We start from the raw sequence: 16131 nt of genomic DNA on the forward strand, positions 1-16131 counted from the left end.
GGGTTTGTCCAGGCTAAAGCACGTGAAAACTGGGACATGCAAAAACTGGCACTTGCAAAAAACCTAGAGCTGGGATGAGCTTGGCAAGGGTTACTGGGGGTCACCCTGGCTAGGCCATTGTTTCTACTAGTGTAAATAAGGATTGGGCGTGTGGCAGGCTGGGATGGGAAAGGCTGTAGCACCTGCTGGCTCATGTGAGAGTTGAGTCTGGAAGCAGAACTGACCAGGCAGCTGCATTCACTGGTATGTGCATTGGCTACTGCAGGTGACAGACCAAACCTGACACTGCACTAGCTGGTGCACACAAGAGTCAAGTCGAAGTTCACCTCAGACAAGGTTTCTTGAGAGGATTTCCCAGCTAGACCACTGGATACACACCAGGAACAGGAAAAAAAAAATCACAAGATGTTTTTTCCAGCCCCGGAGCAGATGTATCGGGACTGGGTCACCTCAGTTGCTTATGCCTATGCAGTGGACAGCATTCCCAGATGCACACAGGACACATGAAAGCCAGCTGATCTAGGCCAGCAAGGACACAGAGTGCTTCTTCAGAAGGAAAGCAGAACAGATTGGACAACTCTTCTGGCCAAGCTTTGCAGCAAGTGTCTGTGTCTGTGGATGCACTAAGATGGACTTCATCAGCCAATATGCCTTGGAATCTTGTTCTCAACCCTGGTGCAACGAAGCTTACGATGTCTCAGAACTATCTAAATCACACAAGTAACACCCTCAGAACACTTTTCCCCACATCAGGGTCTCTAAAGGGTCATCAAATGACATTCCCCCATTGGCAGCAAAGAGCGGCCTTGTTCCCTCTCCGACTGGGGATACAGGAGAAAAAAATCAAGAACTAAAACGTCTGACCAACACACCTTTCTCCATACCTCAATCTTCTCCACCTAAATTAGAGGCCCACATGGCAGTGCATCCCTCAACTATATAAGCAGTATCAAAGCTAAAACAAAAACTTTATTTAAAAAAAAACAGTCCATTGAGAATGAACAAAATACAATATTCCAGCCTGCAGTTGATAAGCAAAATGATCACTGAAATCTTGATGCAACTCCAAAGATGGAACAAAAAGACCACATGAGGCAGGGAGACAATGACAGCTTGCTGCTGTAATCTGCTTTCCTTGCCAAACCCATTGTGCATCTCATGGCCACCTCTGTTTCTAGAAATAAACAGTTGCTGAGCTGAAGGAAAGGGACACCAAAGTCTGCATAGGCATAAAATACTGGGCTCAGCCTTCTCCAATGTGAACATTTCTTCAACACTTCCCTAAAAACACACAAACCAAACCTCAGGGTCCCTGGAAGGAAGCTAGTTCACAGTAAACTGCTAATCATAAATTCACAGATAACTAAAGCAACTGTATTTTAGCAAAGTCATTTCTATTCTTATCACGGCAAATGCATAAGGCCACTGTTAAAGTCTGAAGTCTAAAAAGCACAATTTTAATTTACAAGGAAATAAACCTTTTTTTTAGTTCTTAGACTTGGTATTAGGCTATGTCAGCTCTTCATTTGTAACAGATGGAGAGTGAAGACACAAAATTTACAGCTGAAAGGAAAATCAGTAATTACACAGTTCATACATAAAGCTCCAAAATCGTAAAGGCCAAGATCTTGGGAAGAACCACCCTGCTATCTGATGGCAGAAATGTAAATGTGTAGCTGTTACAGTAATAATTAGTAAGTGACAAAGAATTTAAGGCAGTCTGACTGCAAAACCCACAGTTCCTAGAATTCTCAAGCAAAATTCTCAGTACGTAGGCAAGATGAATTCAAATCCCAAAATAACTTAAGAACTTTCCTTTTTCTTAAAAGAATAAAAACATCAATACAGCAAGCTTGCAATCTCAATCAGTAGATATTAAATATTAAATAACTTAGAATTTCTAAATACTTTTATCAATAGTAATTGTAAATTCAAAACTAAAAATTACTTAAAATGTAAAGTTAAATGAAGACCACAAAGTGATGACATTTACGATAATGGGTTGTAATAAAATAGTGACTTTTTTCAGGTAATGTTTTATTTTTTACCTTGAGCCATGCTGCATTCCTTAATCATTCTGAGAAAGTTGGAAATCTCTCTGTCTAGTTTTTGTTGACATGCTTGTGCTTTCTGTAAGGAAAATAAGAAAATTAGACCCAACAGATTTTTTTTTTTTTTTTGGAAAGTCAGATACAGAGAGGAGGAGAGAGGAGAGAGACGGGAAGATCTTCCATTCGATGATTCACTTCCCAAGTGGTTACAATGCCGAGAGCTATGCTGATCTGAAGCCAGGAGCCAGGAGCTTTTTCAAGGTCTCCCACATAGGTGCAAGGTCAAAGTTTTGGGCTGTGCTCTACTGCTTTCCCAGGCCACAAGCAGCAGGGAGCTAGACGGGAAGCGGGGCTGCTGGGATTAGAAGCGGCACTCATATGGGATCCAGGCGTGTGCTAGGCTACTTCAACAGGACCCTCAAGGAAAGATTTTTACATTACCTATGTTTTAATGATTCTGTCAGAACTTTCAGTTCATAGAGTCACACACATAAGAACACACACCTCATAGAAAGAAAAAGGTCAAGGAACATTTCCTTGGGAAGTGAATGTAACAGGAGCCAGCACTGTGACATGGCAGGTAAGGGCATCCACTCTGCTGGTGAGCCCGGAGCCCCAGCTGCTCCACCTGGGAAGGCAGTGGAGGATGGGTCAGGTGTTGGGATTCCTGCCACCCAGGAGGGAGCTCCAGATGGAATCCAGGGGTGAAGGCTTCAGCTTAGCCTAGCCCTGGCTGATGTGAGATATTTGGGGAGTAAATCAGAGGATGGAAGAATGATCTATCTCAATCCTTCCCCCTCCCTCTCTGTCATTCTTTCAAGTAGATGAAAATAAAGTTTTTAAAAAACACATTTTAACAACTATATTTCTGGAAGAAACATTCAGAAATCACAAGCTGATTTTCATCCTGCAGTCCAACAGCATCCTGCCCTCACATCATCAGTGCAATATGGGCACCTTCTAAGTCAAAACTTACAAACACCAAGTCAGTGATACACAGTAACAGTCCTTGTTTCCAAAGACAAAACACAAACATAAATTATCATGATATCAGTTATAGTCTCATCTCAGTGCATATTTACAAGTACAAAATGAAGAGTCAGAAATCTATTATGGTATTTTATATATTTTCCTGATAAAGTAGGAAGAATAGAAAGAAAATGTCACTGCAAATACAGTTGCTTATGGTGATAAAAATATTCTAAGAACCTTGACCTCACAAATATTAGTACTGTGTCCACAACAATGTGATTCTATCTCCAGCCTTATACAACTTTACTTTGTACTGCTAATCTCACCTGGCACATCACAAAACATTTTGTTCCCCCAATTAAATCTTCCATTGCTCAATGTGCCAAGGTGACCCAGGTAAGCACCCAGTTCTCCTATTTCACCTTATGAATTTTTCAGGGCTTATGAAGCTCAGCCCAACCACAGCAGAATTATTCATGGTACCACATTAGTGACAGGCAATGTTCTCTTTTAAATTTGCTTTACCCTCTTTATGTTTTGAGAGTGCTAACAATATCTCAATATAATTCAGTTATTTTCATTTTAGGAAGGCAGAATACCTAAACACTATGCAATTTAAAATGCCATACAAAGAGGAATGACAGGCTTGATAGTTCTTTCAAAAGCCTGCAAAACAGGCTGATGGCAGGGAAAAAGCTGACCTGGAAACACTGCGACCAAATGCACCGCTCATGATTTATTAACAGAAAATCGTCATCCTTGCTATATACATATTTAACATTCCTGATCACATGTAAGTCAACACTATTGTTTTCCCTTTTCCTTTGTACGAGAAAGGTTAGATGTACAAAAGCGAGCACTGGCTTCATCTGTAGACTGTCGATCTGTAAAACAGGTAGATCCTGAGGTCATAATTAAGAGCAGAAAACATTTCTCTGTCACATTGTCCTCAAATACTTAAATCGCACTCACTTTCACTCAGCTCATCTACCTGACATATTGCCTGATTGATGGTTTATTGAGAGCTATGTGTCAGCCGGAGGAAACTAAATATACACATCCATTAGGTACAAGGGCGCCTTCTGTTCTAAACAACTTAGTGGCATTTCTGAACAGTTTAGTAATGTTGCACTCATACAAAAAGAAAAAAAAGATAGGCTATTAATATAAGAAATACAATGCAGTCTCTGATGTGTTATAATTCCCCTTAGCAGCTCATGGTAAACTGGAACATCTACTACTTGTGAATGTTAATGCTATGCATTTTTAACCTCCAACTCGTTGACATATGTCAGTGACTTCTTACAGTTCAGATACCTGCTTATTTACTCTCGGTGGAATCCACTCTGGACACTGCTCTCAGCCCTAAAGTGTCACCATGTTTCAACTTTGCTCAAGTTATGTGGGCAAAGCACAGACAACAAGAATGACGCACAGTGACCTGGAGGCACAGAGGGTCAGAAGGCATCAGCTGAGGCACCTAAGCCACACTGACTTCTGCCCACCCACATTTCAGCTAGTTGGTTGACATCTGATTATATTTTAAACTGCCTTGTACTGACCTTTGGGGCAACACAAAAGTGCACATCCAGAAGACAGGTAACTACACATAAGTAGATAACAAAAGATTAAGTTTTCAAAGGATACTGAAAGGCAAAAACAAAGACAGAGACCACTTATCCACTGGTGTGCTCTACACGTGCCCACAACATCCAGCAACAGACCAGGTCCAAGGAAGGAACCCAGAACTCCATCTGCATCTCCTGCATGAGTGTCAGAGACCCGAGCACTTGTGCTGCCACATGCTGCCTTCCAGGATCTGAAATGGCGGCAAGTAGGTAAGACAGTAGAGCCAGGTGCTGAACCAACACACTCCGATTAGGGACATGGATGTCCTCTATCTCCCAAACAATAGCGGCTTAATCATTGTGCCAAACGCCCCACCCAGAGAGGTCATTCATCTCACACTATACACTACAGAAGCTCCATTTTTGGTTAATTTAGAAAAGAAATATATTACTTACTATGCAAATAAACAGGAAAAAACCCACTACTACACTCAATATTACCGTGAGTGAAATACATCAAAGGACACGTGCCGTATGATTCTGCTGGCATGGAATTCTAGAACAGCCAAACTGATAATGCCTATAATGACACTGTCCTTTTGTCAGTCTCAGGAGATTGGTGGGTCCCTGAGATGAAGGTTGAGGGCACTCTCTGTAAAAGGCAGCAAGGTAAACTTTGAGTAACAAAAATCTTCTGTATCAGGGCAAAGACCATCCAGTGGCCCAGATAAGGCCCTTCTAGCTATTTGGTGGACCTGAAAGGAAATCCCAGGCAGAACTCAAAATTTGTATTCAGAGGTGTGGCACAGTAGCAGAATGGCTACTAAGTCCTGCCCCTGCATGTACCAGGATCCAACGTGAGCACCAGCTTGTTTCCCAGCTGCTCCACGTCCTTTCCAGCTCCCTGCCTGTGGCCTGGGAAAGCAGTGAAGGATGTCCCAAAGCCTTGGGATTCCGCACCCATGTGGGAGATCCAGAAGAAGCTCCTGGCTTTGGATTGGCTTAGCTCCAGCCATTGTAACCTCTTGGGGAGTGAACCAGTAAGTGAAAATCTTTCTCTGTCTCTCCTCTCTATAAATCTCTTTCCAATAAAAAAAAAATGTTTTAACATCTGTATTTCAAGTTTATTTTCAGATTGATAATTTTGTAGGGCCCATGAATAATGTTACAAATCTCCAAGTGGCCCTTGGCAGAAAAAAGTTCTCCACACCTGCATCTGTATCTTGATAGTTACGGTTATGCACGTTATATATACTTTCCAAAATCCACCTCATTGAACTTGTAAGTGAATTCATTTTGTGATACGATGCCACAGCAACATTAATTTCAGCCTCCAAATTACATATTTTCATGTCTCATAATTTTTCTCTGAAGTGTTGATGTCTAGTATTCATCTCAACATTGCCCAAACTTCAGTCAAATTCACTACAAGGCTAGCCCCACCTTCCTTGGTTCTTAGTCAACTCCCATCACAAATTGTTTGGTAGATCCAGTGAATATTATAGTGTCCTTAGGGTTTGATTTTGCAACATATATTTATACCAACTAAAAACAGAAAAGTAGCCTACAAGGACAAGTCACTGTCCCTTTTTCAGTCCTGGAGCCCCTGGCTCTGATCTTTTCCCAGCCCCAAAGCAGTTGTTCATTTCTCCCTCTCCAGGAAAGACCTAAGCCGACACGTGTGAATACATTCTTGCTTTTTCCCTCTCAAGTAGCATATCTGATGCATTACTTGAGCTTGTCCTTTTACTTCACCACATATCCTAAGTATTTTAGTATATTTAAATCCCCTTCAGGGCTATTAATGTGGCCCATGTGTGAAACCGCTGCTTACAGCACCCACATTGGAGTACTAGTTCATGTACCCAGTGCTCAGCTTCCTGTTTATGCATGTAAAAATGCAGAAGAGAATGGCTCAAGATCCTGAGCCCCTGGTAGAGACCAGGATGGAGTTACAGGAGTTGTGGCTCCAGCTTGGCTCTGCCTTGGCCACTGCAGCCATTTGGGAAATCAGAGTAGATAGAAGCTAGCTTTCCATTTCCATCACTTTGCCTTTCAAATATATACTTTAAAATGTTTAGTTCGCATTGGATCTACCAGCCTATATTAGCCCTACATTGACATCCTTGTGTACACGTATTCTTTAATATATATATACATATGGTTTTTTTTAAAAGCAGATTTTACAGAGAGAAGCAGACACAGGGAGCAGACACTGGTTTCCTCCCAAATGGCCAGAAGTGCCAGAGGTGAAATGATCTGAAGCCAGGACTCTTCCAGGTGTCTCATGTAGGTGCAGGGGACCACATACTTGGGTCATCCTCCATGAGCAGATAGCTGGATTGGAAATGGAGTAGCCGGGATATAAACAGATACCCATATGAAATGCTGGAGCTACGAGGTGGAGCAACAAACAGCCTGCTGTATCAACAGGCTACACCCACACTCCTAAATCAGAAAATGTTTATGTTATTTTTAAAAGACTTATTTTTAAAGATTTATTTATTTTATTGGAAAGTCAGATATACAGAAAGGAGTAAAGACAGAAAGTAACACTGATTCATTCCCCAAGTGGCCACAGCGGCCAGAGCAGAGCTGATCCAAAGCCAACCTGAAGCTGATCCGAAGCTGACTGCTGCTTTCCCAGGCCACAAGCAGGGAGCTGGATGGAAAGTGGAGCAGCCGGAATTACAACCGGTGCCCATACGGGATTCCAGTGCAACAAAGGCAAGGACCTTAGCCGCTAGGCTACTGTGCCAAACTCAGATTTATTTATTTTAATTGGAATGGCAGATACACAGAGAGGAGAAACAAAAGATCTTCCATCCATTGGTTCACTCCCTATGTGGCCACAATGGCTGGGCCTGAGCCAATCCAAGGCCAGGAGCCAGAATCTCTTTCCAGATCTCCTGTGCAGGTACAGGGTCTCAAGGCTTTGGGCTATGTTCCTCTGCTTTCCCAGGTAACAAGCAGGGAGCTGGATGGGAACTGGGGCCACCAGGACACAAACTAGCACCCACATGGGATTCTGGTGCATGCAAATCGAGGACTTTAGCCACTAGGATACCATGCTGGGCCCTCTCATTTTCTAATCTTATTAAAGTTTAGTATCTGTTTCTTAACAGGTCAGATCTTACAGATTGAAGGCATCCTCAACAAATGCAACCCCAGCTTTGCTACCAACACAGTAAGTACTTGAGAGCCTATCCTGGTACTTCTCTATCTTTGCTGTCTGAAATGCAGTAAGACATGTGTTACTATAAGTACTTGGAATATAATTATAATAAATAACTGAATCTTTTTTTTTTACTGAAGTTTAATATATACAGCCACATGTGAATCTCAGCTTTGTACTGGATAGTGCAGTTCTATGCCAATACTGTGTGTGATATTTCTTCCCAAATGTCTCTTTAGAAATGTCTTCAAGATGCCATTAAGGCAATAATCATGAGCTCAATATTCCTAGGACTTACACTTTTCTCCACAGAAGCCAAGCTTCAAGGTAAGGACAGAGCACCATGAAGACATGTTTCAAGTTTCTAGAGATTCTCATTCTGGGAGGAGATACAATACATCCAAAAAAATGATTTGGTCACTTTTTCCAACACAGAATTTTTCCAATTTCTAATACGGCCAAGCACTAATCCAGAAGCATTCAGATAAATGAACATCAGGGTTTTTGGTTTGTTTGTGGTATATTTCAGTCGCTAAACATAGTTCCCCACATTTATCTCCATCCAGAATAGCTTTGTTCCACAAATTGTTCCCAAATTCCTTGTAACCTGAGGATCAAAGGTGTCCTGGAGCCATTCCACTGCAATTAAAGTTAACACAATTTAAAGCTCATTCCAGTTTCATCTACTTTGGATCAATCACCAAATTGATCCAAATAGAGGTGGACTTTGGACCCATTAAGATTAAGCTCTCAGGAATCCCATGTTTCAAATCGGAGTACCCAGGTTCGATACCTGGCTCCACTCCAGGCGTCTGGGAGCCAGGGTGATGGCTCAAGTGACTGGGTTCTTCCCACCCAGGAGACTGGCTCCTACTGTTCCCATCTTTGGACCTCTACTTGGGGTTACTCAGAGAGAGAGATTTTCATAGAATTAGAATCCAAAACACCAGCTGGAAATCGATTTATAACCCAGAAAATGTGAAAAAGCCCAACAGTCCCTAAACCTGTTTTTTTTTTTTATTTATTTCTGAAGCTATAAAATCTAAAATAGAAAACTCTGGGACCAGTGCCATAGCACAATAGGTTAAGCCTTCACCTGCACAGTCAGTATCCCATACAAGTGCCAGTTCATGTTCCAGCTGCTCCAGTTTTGATCCAGCTCCCTGCTTCTGGCCTGGGAAAGCAGTGGAAGATAGACAATTCAGGTCCCTAGGCTCCTGCAGCCATGTGAGACACCTGAAGGAAGCTCCTAGCTCCTGGATTCAGGCTCAGCTCCAGGCAGGGTGGCTATTTGGGACGTGAGCCAGCACATGGAAAATCTTTCTCCCCCTCTCTGTTCTGCCTTTGAAATAAAATTTAAAGACAAAAAGCAAATTAAAGTTAAAATCTAATTTTTCAAATTTCACGGTTTAAAATTTAACACATGGGGCTGTCACTGTTTGTAGGCAGAGCACATTATGTTGCCACTTGCAAAACCAGTATCCCATATGGACAGTGGTTCTAGCTTTGGCTGGTCCACTTCTGATCCATATCCCTAATAACTGTCTGGTGAAGAAGCAGAGGATGGTAAAAATTTTGGGGGCCTTGCATCCACGTGGGAAACCAGAAGAAACTACTGGCTCTTGGTTTCGCCCTGACCCAGCCCTGAACCACTGTAGCCATTTAGGGAGTTAGCCAGAGGATCAGAGATTTCTCTTTCCTTTTCTTGCACTTCCTATAACTCTGATTTCCACGTAAATAAAATCAATTTTAAATAAAGTTAGCACATGAAAAAAGTATCCAAATAAGGAATGATGAAAGGTACAGCTAAGATTAAAAGCCTGAAAATTAATTCATTATACTACAGATATAAGCTTTATGTCTTTTTTTAAACGATACACAGGTTTAGAAAGCTTTTATTATACAAGAGGTGATGGGGGGAAGGAAAGAAAAGGGGAAAGAGGAGAGCAAGAGGGAAGAGGACAAGGGAGAGGAGGAGGAGGAAGAGAGCATGAGAAGAGCAGCAGAGGGAAGGACAGAGCAGGGAGGTGAGGAGACTAAGGAGGGGCGGGGGAAGGAATATCACACTCTTCATTGCATCTACAAACTATATTGAATCCATTTAAAACTAAAAATAAAAAGGTTCGTATTCTTCAGTGTTCCACCATAAATTAAGATTAGATTCACAAAGACAAAATCTTGCACATAAGACAATTTATAGGTCCTTAAATCAGAAAGACTCCATACAGCAAATTTAACTTCATTAAAGTTGTTGATTCAGAAACATTCAAATGCTGTAATTCATCTAATCTTCAAGCAAAATGATGAAATTTAGTAAATTCATTTGCTGTGACAGTTATTTCATGGAAATTCATTATGCTTTCATAGTTCAAATTCTTTTAACCCCAATTCCCATTCCTTTCTCAACAAAGAACATTTATAAGGCACAGCCAGAAAACTGTTACCATTCCTACCCCAAAATACACCTATTCCATTTCATTACATGTGCTGATAACTCTCTGTGGACAATGCATGATGTCACTTCAGCTGAGCTTCTCTCTACTCACTCCTGTCACTCTGTACCTTACCTCTAAAGCAACCTGGCGTTACAGATTACAAGTGGTTTTACATGAAACTTCTGGCCAATAGAGGCATCCCCATGACTGCATTATTCACACTAAACCATGCAGTGAAGTCATAAAAGACAACAAATCAAGTGATATATGCTGCCCCTACTGGCAGCACTCCTCAAGTAAAATGATAATCTGAGAACAACATAAAACAACATGTAACACAAAGACACATGAAGACCAATGTCCATATATCATTGTATTTCAAGATCCAACTTTCAGAGGCATCTGAGAGTATTACCACAAGAGATACAAACAGGAACAGAATGAGCCTATTTCCACTGCTGTCAGAAATCAATTACAAAATCACATTTTTTCTTTGAAACTTCCTATCTTTAAAATAAGTTTATTAATGGAGTCAACACAGTGGCTTCATAAGTTAGTCCTTTGCCTGCAAGTGCCAGAATCCCATGTGAGCACTGGTTCGTGTCTCGGGTGCTCCACTTCTGACCTAGCTCTCTGCCTGTGGCCTGGGAAGGCAACAGAGAATGGCCCAGGTCCTTGGGATTGTGTCCCTGTGTAGGAGACCCAGAAGAAGCTCTAGGCTCCTGGCTTCGAATCAGCTCTGCTCTGGCCATTATGGCCATTTAGGGAATCAATCAAAGGATGGGAGATCTGTCTCTTCCTCTCTTTAAATCTGCCTTTCCAATAAAAATAAATAAATCTTTACAAATTATTAATATAAAGAGAAGATTTTGCTAATTCCATAGGTACAGTTCCAAGAAAACCATGACACTTCCCCGAATCCCCTGCTCCCCTCCAACACCCCTCCCTCCATCCCCCTTCACCAGTTTTTGCAAAGGAATACTTTTAATATGCTCTATAGTCATGTGCTTAATTTTCCACTAATTGTAATATTAAACAAGCAAACATAGGCAGAGCACAAATCCACAGGAGTATAATAAATGCAGGCTAAAAATAACAATACCCCTAAGTGACCATTCCATTCCAACACTTCACATATTCTACATTAGCTACTGCCTATCAGAGAAACACTACGGTATTTCCTTCCTCAGATTGGCATCTTTCACTAGCATGACGGTTTCCAACTGCATCCATTTCATTGGAAGACAAGATTCCACTCTTTATGGCCAAGTAGTATTCCATTAGATACATACTGCATTTTCCTTACCCGGTCCACAGCTGATGCCAGTCTGGGTTGATTTCAAGTCTTAGTTATTGTGAATTCTACTACAAAGCTGATTTTCTTTTTATTAAGTCACCTGACAATTACTGATCCAGTCTCCTGATACTTTCATAAAACAGCCAGTTTCTCTAAATTTTAGTCAACTCCACAGCATGCTATTACTATCATAACTGCAACAGTTCTTAGATTATATCTGGCTCCCTAAAATACAGCACCCTTGACATTTTACAGAAATACCACCACTACCAAAATTTCTTGCCCTTTTACTACATTAGGCCAACCCCTTCTAACTTTAAGTAGGATCAGGAAATGTGGTTTTTATGAATCCTGCATGACTCAACTCAGTGAGCCATAAAGGCCACTGACATTTCCCTACCTCTAAGGATTCCTTCAAGTCTACAGTCAAAACACCATCTTCCTCTTCGTCCTCAGTCACCTGGTCCTGGGAACAGTAGTGAGTGCTGTAGGCAGAATGATCTTCTATTGCTTCCATCCAGTTCTGGAAGAGTACCCAGAGTTAAAGAAATATGAAAAACAATTTTATTACCAAGAGATAATATGACAGTTATCTGGAAAGCATAAGATTTATATGGAGAAATGCATATCAAGGACTCAAAAAACAATAAAATAATGATGAAGCTCTCCTATCTACAATTTGGCTAAAAGTTTTTCCTGTATTTTTTTTTAAATATCAAATACAAATTTACTTATTCAGACATTGTACATTGTAGAACTTTAAAAGTGGGTAAACAATTTTCTTTCACTTAAAATTACAGGTTAACACTTATGAGTAGTAGTTATATAATAATGGCTTCATACACAATTTAATAACTTTTCATCAAATAAGCACCAGAAATACAAGCTATTTTAGGATAGCAAACAACTGCTCTGTTGAACTTTTACTGTCGCTTACACAAGTCTCAAAACTATCTCAAAAAGAAGATCCATTAGCTGAAAAATGCCTGTCTCATATCTTCCCTATTTTCTTACACCTTTATTCAGGATCAGATTTCCACTTTATGAATACTGACATGAAGTCATGCATTGAACTGCTTTGAAGAGTCAACTTAGCCACTTTGGAAAACAGATTTTTTTCAATCCAAGATTTACAAACCCAGAAAAAAGAAAAAGAAACACAGGCTGATGCATGTCACTGTGATTTAATATGAATTCTCCAGTAAATAGTTGTATCATGAATTTCACTCTACTGAAACCAATTTTTCTTATTTGCTGCTGCTGTTCAATTGAGGATGGAAAGAAGTCTAAACTATAATGAATAGTACAACGTCCAGATGTAGTCCACGTTTTGTCTCTTACAAGTAGCATTGTCTTGAGAAATCATTTCAACCATAGCTTCCTATTTTCTCACCTAACAATTCACTAGTAAATTGAATAATTCCTTAGCTTTCCTTAGAAGACATTCAGAGAACTGAAACAAAAAATTACAAACTAAATGCTGATAAAGAACTAATTCATGGGCCAAATTTCAAAAGCTTCATAAAATTGCTCTTTCAGGGCCTGGTGCTGTAGCCTAAAGGCTCAAGTCCTTTACTTGCACGTGCTGGGATTCCATATGGGCGACAGTCCTAATTCCAGCAGTCTTACTTCCCATGCAGCTCCCTGTTTGTGGCCCGGGAAAGCAGTCGAGGACAGCCCAAAGCCTTGGGACCCTGCACCCACATAGGAGACCCGGAGGAAGCTCTGGGTTCCTGGTTTCAGATCAGCTGACCTCTGGCCATTGCAGCCACATTGGGAGTAAATCAGACGGGACAATCTTCCTCTCTGTATATCTGACTTTGCAATAAAAATAAAATAAATCTTAAAAATGTTTTTTAATTGCTCTTTCAAATATGTGTTATGAATATATGTGAATCCATGTGCTTACCTCTCTTGATTGCTGAAGGCTATTCTTAGGAACTCGGAAGCTGTGAATGGTGTCATCAAAGCACTTAATAAAGAAGAGGCGGCTATCAGTAGCTTTTACCTTGGATATAAAATCAATAACGTTTATTCACATAAAAGGATTCTCAAAGTATCTATATACAAAGGTTAAAGTATGAACTTGACTTAATACCCAACTGAAGACTTAAAATACTGACTGATGAAAACAAGATATCATTTTTACAGTGGAAATATGAAATGTACTATGACTTATCTGTATCAAACCTGACTTTTGCATTCCTACTTCCTCAAAGTAAATATTAGTCCATCTTGCATAGTTTAGCCCTTATTCTACTAAGTATAACTTTGAATCATAAAACCCTTTCTATACCAGGTTCTATTTTCTTATTCGTGCTGCTCCCTAATTGTTGTGTTTGTGTTTCACTGAGTTCAAAACAATGAGTAAGAAAAAAGGAAGATAAAAATAAAATAATTTTTCAAGTTTGGCATGGTGATACAATGAATTAAGCCACTGCCTGAAATGCCAGAAATTCAATATAACCAGCAGTTCAAGGATAGGCTGCTCCACTTCCAATGCAAGGAGAGAGGGAGACACAATCTTCATTTATTTAGAGTCTAAAAGCCCACAAAAACTGAGGTTGGGCCAAGACAAAACCAGCAGCCTTGAACTTGATCCAGATCTGCCAACCAGGTGGCAGGAATTCAAAATTTGGGCTTCCCAAGAATTCTGCAGCTTCCTAAGCACATAGCAGGAAGCTGGACCAGAAGCAGAGGTGCAAATGACTCAGGTGTGGAATGCGGGCATTCCAAGCAGAGGTTCAGTCCATGGAACCAATACCTGCCCCTGTATTGATATGACTAATAAAGCAAAGCCAGAAGTTGGGGCAGAGGGGGAAGGATGTCATGACTACTAAAGGGAACAAAGAATCCCCTAAGGGAAAGAGCCAGATAAGGGGTTCTCACAGTCTACATACACACATCTCTGACCCATGAACCATATTGTCACAGAAAAGATTCCAAACTACTCACAATCTATCTGAACTGAGATCAGAGCTGCTCTAAAGCAGATCTTACATTCTCAACCGAGAAATTAGTTTTCTAAAATGAACACATTAACCAGGAACCTGGCTGACTCTCCAGAATTACCTGAATCACAAAGTAAAACACACAAACATGCGAAAATACAGACACAGACTAAAATTAAATTGATAGAGAAACAAAGAGCCTAAGGTCACAGTAATCATATCAGACAAAATTGATTTCAAAACAAATATGAGAAAGAGGGCTACCACATGATAAAAGACCAAAGGAAGATAGCAATCTTAAACGTATGTGTTCAATAACAGAACAAGACTCAAAGCTATGAACAACCATAACAAGATTAATATTGATAGGAGCCTACACTAAGTATCAGAACACACATTTCTTTTCAAGTGCACTTGTCTTGAGATAACCCATAGAGCCACAAGTCTCAGTACTACCTGGCACAAGGAAAATTACATGATAATATGCTCAGTGGCAAAAATGGAATCATGAACAAGGAAAGTCCTAATTATATAAAAATTAAACAAATGTCTCAATATTACCAGACTCAAAACACTACAGAAATTAGAAAATATTTTGAAACGAATAATGAAAATAGAATGTAAAATTAGAAGAATAAAAAAAACAGCTGCAAATAGGAAAGAGCTTTTTTTTTTTAAAGATTTATTTTTATTATTTTTTTACTGGAAAGACAGATATACAGAGAGGAGAGACAGAGAGGAACATCTTCTGTCCGATGATTCACTCCCCAAGTGAGCGCAACGGCCGATACTATGCCGATCTGAAGCCAGGAGCCTCCTCAGGGTCTCCCACGCGGGTGCAGGGTCCCAAAGCCTTGGGCCGTCCTCGACTGCTTTCCCAGGCCACAGGCAGGGAGCTGGAAGGGAAGCGGGGCTGCTGGGATAGAACTGGCGCCCATATGGGATTCCGGGCATGCAAGGCAAGGACCTTAACCACTGCGCCATCGCGCCGGGCCCAGGAAAGAGCTTTAAATGACTGTACTGGGTAAGACAATAGGTCTCAACCAAGAACCTAAACTCAAGCAGCTGGAATTACGGGGGCAGGGCAGGCAGGCGGGGTGGTTTAAGCAGCTGTTTAAATGTAGGTACTCCACATGAACACTGGTTCAAATCCTGATACTCTGCCTAGGATCCAGCGCCCTATTAATGTGTCTGAGAATGCATGAGAGGATGGCAAAAGGACCTGGGACCATGAGAACCAGATGAAGACATACTTCTGGTTGATCAGACCCGGTTCCAGATGTTGCAGCCATGTGAGGAATGAATCAGTGCATGGATGATATTGCACAGGCATGCTTGTTTACTTGCTCTTTGACTTTGTCACTCTGCTTTTCCTATAAAAATACAATAAATTTTTATAAATTTCTTTATTAGAAAGTCAGAATACAGGCCCAGTATGGTGGCCTAGTAGCTTAAGTTCTTGCCTAGAAATCACTGGGCATTAGTTCCAATCCCGGCAGCCCTGCTTCCCATCCAGCTCTCTATTTGTGGCAGTCAAGGATGGCCCAATGCCTTGGGACCCTGCATCTACATGGGAGACCTGGAGGAAGAAGCTCCTGGCTTTGGATTGGCTCAGCTCCAACTGTTATGGCCACTTGGGGAGTGAATCATTGGACAGAGATTTTTTTTATGTAAGATTTTTT

The 16131-nt window shown here is 40.8% G+C and overlaps 1 protein-coding gene across 13 annotated transcripts in view; it reads right to left on the bottom strand.

Annotated features, from left to right (window-relative positions):
* Positions 1-16131, bottom strand: part of OSBPL1A (oxysterol binding protein like 1A) — a 203237-nt gene that overhangs the window by 126774 nt on the left and 60332 nt on the right. For 12 of the 13 annotated variants that reach the window (XM_040984809.1, XM_040984810.1, XM_040984808.1 and 9 more), the window contains 3 exons: positions 13408-13506; positions 11899-12021; positions 2049-2130 (listed from right to left, as the gene is read on the bottom strand). In XM_040984809.1, the coding sequence (XP_040840743.1) occupies positions 2049-2130; positions 11899-12021; positions 13408-13506 (304 nt within the window). Of the gene's footprint in view, positions 1-2048; positions 2131-10248; positions 10825-11898; positions 12022-13407; positions 13507-16131 lie in introns of those variants that run through there. The other variant, XM_040984819.1, reaches the window with a different exon arrangement.

The sequence above is a fragment of the Ochotona curzoniae genome, unplaced genomic scaffold, assembly GCF_017591425.1.
Source record: "Ochotona curzoniae isolate NIBS_2020 unplaced genomic scaffold, NIBS_Ocur_1.0 contig_43, whole genome shotgun sequence".
Classification (NCBI taxonomy): Eukaryota; Metazoa; Chordata; class Mammalia; order Lagomorpha; family Ochotonidae; genus Ochotona; species Ochotona curzoniae.